The 5,528-nt window shown below is 33.2% G+C and overlaps 1 protein-coding gene across 3 annotated transcripts; it reads left to right on the forward strand.

The window, feature by feature from the left end:
• Window positions 1–1,143: 1,143 nt before the first annotated feature.
• Window positions 1,144–5,285, forward strand: LOC133870968 (uncharacterized). Of its 3 annotated transcripts, none has more exons than XM_062308282.1 (9): window positions 1,144–1,289; window positions 1,954–2,113; window positions 2,226–2,312; window positions 2,973–3,100; window positions 3,677–3,773; window positions 3,886–3,963; window positions 4,052–4,277; window positions 4,612–4,835; window positions 5,037–5,285. In XM_062308282.1, the coding sequence occupies exons 2-9, from the start codon at window positions 2,012–2,014 to the stop codon at window positions 5,052–5,054; spliced, it is 960 nt and encodes a 319-aa protein (XP_062164266.1). In that variant the 5' UTR covers window positions 1,144–1,289; window positions 1,954–2,011; the 3' UTR covers window positions 5,055–5,285. The 3 variants fall into 3 exon arrangements, with proteins under 3 accessions (XP_062164266.1, XP_062164267.1, XP_062164265.1); XM_062308283.1 differs by having other exon boundaries at window positions 1,173–1,289; window positions 1,974–2,113; XM_062308281.1 differs by lacking the exon at window positions 1,144–1,289 and adding an exon at window positions 1,397–1,698.
• Window positions 5,286–5,528: the final 243 nt, after the last annotated feature.

The raw sequence follows: 5,528 nt of genomic DNA on the forward strand, positions 1-5,528 counted from the left end.
AAAAATGAAATATTTTATTTTATTTTTTAAAAAAACCAAATTTTATTTTATTTTTATTGAAACAAAAAATTTTAATTTTAATTTTTTTAAAAAAGGAAATTTAAATTTGTTAAAAAAGAACAAAAATTTTAATTTAGAAAAAAATGAAAGCTTTTTAATTTTTTAATTTTAAATTTGTCCACCCCTGGTTTACATGTATTTCTTTTTTAATTTTACTTCTTTTTTTTTTTTTTTTTAATTTTTAATTTTTAATTTTTTTTTTGTTTCATTTAGAGTATTTTTGTTATTGGAGATCATTGATAATTTTAGATAATTTGAAACGACATTGTCTAAATGAAAATTTGGGACGGACATTATCAATTGTGTGGTTATTTGATGGGGTATGTAATCTTTACCCTATTATTATCTTTGATATTTTGAAGAAACAGTTCCATTCTTCTATTTCAAATTTTTTTTTTTTAAGTATTTCAAAATTATTTAATACAGTTGCACATTCTACACATCTCTCTTTGAGTAATGATAAAAAAAAATATCCACATTACACACTCCACTCACATGGGATGGGCTTATGTGACGATGGATTTCACCCTATATAAAAGGAGGGTGTGTAATTAATGTGTAATATGTATTTTTGTATCATCTCCTCTCTCTTTTTATTATTAGAAATTTTTGGTTTATATCTTTTTTGTCTGTATAGAAATGTGAAGTCTATTATTCATCGATTTACAAAAGCGATGGGCACATCTCTCTCTATAATAGGCAAAAGAAATGTTTAGTGTCCATCTCATTGCATGAAACGTGCAAGTCTATTGGACTTGATTGGCAAATGTATGTAAAGAATATAGTAGTGGATTGTTAATTTTAAAATTAATAAAAAGTGATGGTGTGATATAAAATAAAAAAAATTTGTATAGAAAAGTAAAAAAAAAATTGTATTGTAGCGAATATTTTTATTTGAATAGTAATAAAAAATTATTGATGTAATATAAAAAGTGAAAATGTTTTGAGGTCGATTATTATTGAAAAATGTAAAAAAAAAAAAAAAGAAAAAAAAAAAGAAAAAAAAAAAAGAAAAAGAAAAAGTGAACAGTGACCGGCCAGTATTCTGTCCTGCTCCGGAGCTTGCCAAACAACACCATTATTGATAAATTTACAAAAACGATGGACACGAGATCAACGCGTAGTAAATCTCATTAGTCAAACCCAGTTTAGGCGCTAATACGACATACACTGATCAAACTCTCTTTTACGCACTTCCTTCCCTCGGCCAAGCCATGGCGACTGACTAGGTACTCTACTGCCTTTTCAAAATATTTATGCTATAAACAAATGGATTTGGTAATATTCAATTATTGCTCTGTTGTCCTCTTCTTTCATGTGTCTGACTTGCTCGACAAATATACTTTAATGCATCTGTAAATGCATAAACAAAGAAGAAAAAGAAAAGAAAAGAAATTGCTTAGATGAAACCCATTTTATGAAGATTGGGATGTGCAAATCAATGGGAAGAAGCATTTTGTTCGTTGTGTTGTTGTCCTTTTTGTTGTTGCTGTTTACAGTCCACATTGTGTATGATTTGCGTGATCCATTATCTGGAATTGGGAGCAGCTTCAATTCCACCCCTCTCTTCTTCGGATTCAATCTCACATTCCACACCCACCACCACTTCCTTCATCCTTTTCAAGCCCGTCTCACCAGGTGGTCTATTTCTTGTCTTTGGTCTACTTGTTTGATTGAAGTTGATGCGTTATGATCATACCCAATGAGTCACAATCCCCAATAATAAAAACAACAACAAAGACATAAGCGAGTTGCAATCCGGCATTGAATAAACTTGGCTTGTATCAATTTCTTCTTTTTCAAAATACCCCACCATGTGTTTGTGTGTATGCTGTACTGACATAATATCAGTCCTCTGATCAATAGCTAAACATCTGCTGAACACTTATGCAGGAAATTTGTTATATCTGCAGAGACAGAACCTGTAAATTCATTTCCTCGAAGTTTAAATATGAGAAACGATTGTTATATTGAAGGACCATTAATAGAGGAGTTCACATTTCCTGCAAATTCTACTCCCTTCAATAGCTGTCATGCTTCTACAATTGTTGAGGTTATGCAGGACAAAACCATTTGCATTTTTTTTTATAACTTTATACTTTGCAATGTCTGCTTTATATACGGAAGTGGACTAGATTATAGTAGTTTCTTTGTCGTTTGTGTAGGTCAAGAAAGATCTCTTTTTGGTTGCTTATTTTGGGGGTGCGTTAGAGGGAGCACCTGATGTGAAAATTTGGTTGCAGCGCTACGAGGTAACAACATATTTAGTTTATCAGCTTATGAACGACGCATTTCTTAAATGGTTTCTTTGCGACTTATGGGGGGATGGGATTTAAAGTTTCTGCTCATCTAAGTATGCTCATTGTTATCCAAGTTGAAACTATAATTTTTTAGTTTCTGGAATGATAGAATGGTGGCATTGCTGCTTGTGAGTTCTGATTTGTCTACTACTTCTTTGTCTCTCAGCCTAGCCTTGAACTTTTAAACAGGGGTTGCTTTTCTCATGCCAAGCCGACCAAAAACAAGGAGGCTTGGTTTGTTTTTCAAATTCATTTCCAGGTTTACAACCCCTGTTTCTTTGTTAAAACAAACAATGGAAAAACCCTTCATCCCAAAAATCCAATATCCATGGTATGTTGAACCCGAAACCTCCACCTTCACAAGCGTACAAGGCACAAGTACAAATGATTGTTTAAACTAGCATTTACTGGAAGATTCTTCGACTCAACATACTCCTCATCTCTGTGTTTATGCTATCTTAATTGTTTTTTAAACATATGAATACTTGCAAATGAGTTCATCAATTCATTTCAATTTCCTTGAGTGACATATTATTTTTAACTTTCTTGGTATATTCCTCTTTGGATATTTAGATGGTTGCCTAACTCAATGAGTGGAAATTTTCTGGGCAGAATGGCTGTTGGCAGTCACCCATTGTTGTTGATGAAGAACCAGATGTTCCAATGTGGAACCCTGTGTTATTTAAACTTCCATCAGACGAGCTGCTGCTCTTCTATAAGATAGGTCAAGAGGTTCAAAAGTAATGCAATTTTCTGACTAAATTATAATGCTATTTTCTCTTCTCCTTGATAGATTCCTAGCACAATCCAATTAATATTTGTTCATTCACTAATATTGGCTTTTTTCTATAAATCTCTTTTCTATTCTAATTAAATAATGTTGTTCTTTTCTGTAATATGTTTTAGGTTAACTTCTAATGATGTTCTCATGTACCTTATTTGCAACTATGTTGATTTAATGGTTGGAATTTAGTATACTTATAACTACTTATCAAAAAAAAATTTAGTATACTTATAACTTCATAGCCTTGAAATTTTGAAAAAAATGGCAAAACCTTTTTTTTCTTTTTCTTTCTTTTAGGCGTTAGGTCCACAAATGGTTGAGGAGTTGCATTTCAATTATAAAAGTTTGTCCATAGTAAAAGTGTCTGAGTTTAACATTCTGTTTTCGGTTATCGTTATATGTTCTATGTTATTATCGCACTCTCGATTTACTTAGCACTCTGCAGAAATGTGTACCTAATTAACAACTCACACTTTTCATATTTTAGATTTATTTTGATACCTCTGCTCATTTTTGGCTTAATGAATCTCAGATGGAGCGGATGCATGAAGCGGTCATATGATAAAGGTATTACTTGGACAGAAAGAGAACAACTTCCTCCTGGCATATTAGGTCCAATAAAGAATAAGGTATAACTTGAATTTGTTATGATGTATGCTCATGTAAGTCATAATATATAGTCTGGGATTACTCATTTACTCAAAAGCTGCTTTTTCCATCTGTACTGCTTGCTTTCCTTAGCCTATCTTGCTGGAAAATGGGCTCTTGCTCTGTGGATCCTCTGTCGAAAGTTGGAATTCTTGGGGGGCATGGGTGGAGGTTCTAGCAACAACTCAACTACATTGAACATTTGAAGTGCTTTGATGTTTGGAAAGGGTTGACATGCTTTTTGTTTCCCATGGCACAGATTACAGCAGATTCCGGTCGGTCATGGAGAAAGCATGGCCCAATTTACGTACAAAATGAATCCCTCAGTGTGATTCAACCAGTTCCTTATCAGACTGCAAAAGGGACCTTGCGTGTTTTACTGCGATCCTTTGATAATATTGGTAGAGTTTGTATGTCGGAATCCCGCGATGGTGGGCAGAATTGGGATGACGCAATACCTACTGAACTCCCCAATCCAAACTCAGGTTAATGGCTAAATTATGTTTCTTGCATCAAATGAGTGGGTAGATAAACATCTGATTTTAATGAATGTATTTACCTGGACTTTAGAAATTGAGTCCATCTTGGTTTTGATGGCTTTTTAAATAAGTTCCGCTCCAGTATTTGATCAATTGGATAATTAGTAACAATCCATTTATTGTTTAATAAACAATTTTGGTGTCAATTTTTGTTTAGTTTCAGATAAAAAATTGAATGACCTCAATTTGAGGCATTATAAACTAATGTCATTATTTGCACGTTTCTCTTCTTTTCATTTCATGTTCTGTCTGATTTTGACTTCAAAGTTCAATTTTCCAGGTATTGATGGGGTTAAATTGAGAGATGGCCGTTTCTTACTTGCTTATAATACAATCTCAAGGGGTGTACTTAAAGTGGCACTCTCTGCGGATGATGGTGACTCATGGCATGATGTTTTGACATTGGAGGAGAATTTGGAAATGGAGTTCTCATATCCTGCTGTTATCCAGGCTAGTGATGGGTCTGTGCACATCACCTACACATATAATAGGACACAGATTAAGGTAACGACTTAATTTCTGATGTGGAATTCTGATAACCAAGACTCTTTTTAATGATAAATTATTTGTAAATGCTCTTTTCCTTTCTCTTCACTCCATTTCTTAAACAGTCAACTATCTTTTGTTATGGTGTTATTCTTCATATCATTGCGAGCATTGCTTTGCAGGAGATTTAATCTCTTCTAGTCTTTTCTCTTTTGGCAGCATGTAGTCCTTAAATGAAGCTGATGCAATGTCAAATGGGCAAAGAGAACTAGAAGGTCTACTTCTCTCATAATGTATTATGCAGCTTAATGTATTGGTGGTTTACGATTACATCAGAGATGCCACAGCTTCTGAGATACATGCTTAAAATATATACAAAACACTGGACTGTAATATATTTTGACGTAAGAAACCATGTGATTTATTTGAACCATTTCTCAATTCAATCTCATCATAACTAAGTCGGTATCTTTCATGCCTTTTTTTGTTCTTTTTTCTTATCGAGTTTGATGCTTCATGAAGCGATACTAAGATTGAACCATAAACCCACCCTGCCCTATCCCATCCATTTGCTTTTCCCTTTCTATCTAGATATTTCCTTAAAGTGCCCTCTCATGCATCAATATCTTTCAATCCAATATCTCTTATTGATTTATTTCTGTCTGACTTTTTAATTGATCATGTTATTAAGATTTGTCCTGTGTATTTAAG

The sequence above is a fragment of the Alnus glutinosa genome, chromosome 6, assembly GCF_958979055.1.
Source record: "Alnus glutinosa chromosome 6, dhAlnGlut1.1, whole genome shotgun sequence".
Taxonomy (NCBI): Eukaryota; Viridiplantae; Streptophyta; class Magnoliopsida; order Fagales; family Betulaceae; genus Alnus; species Alnus glutinosa.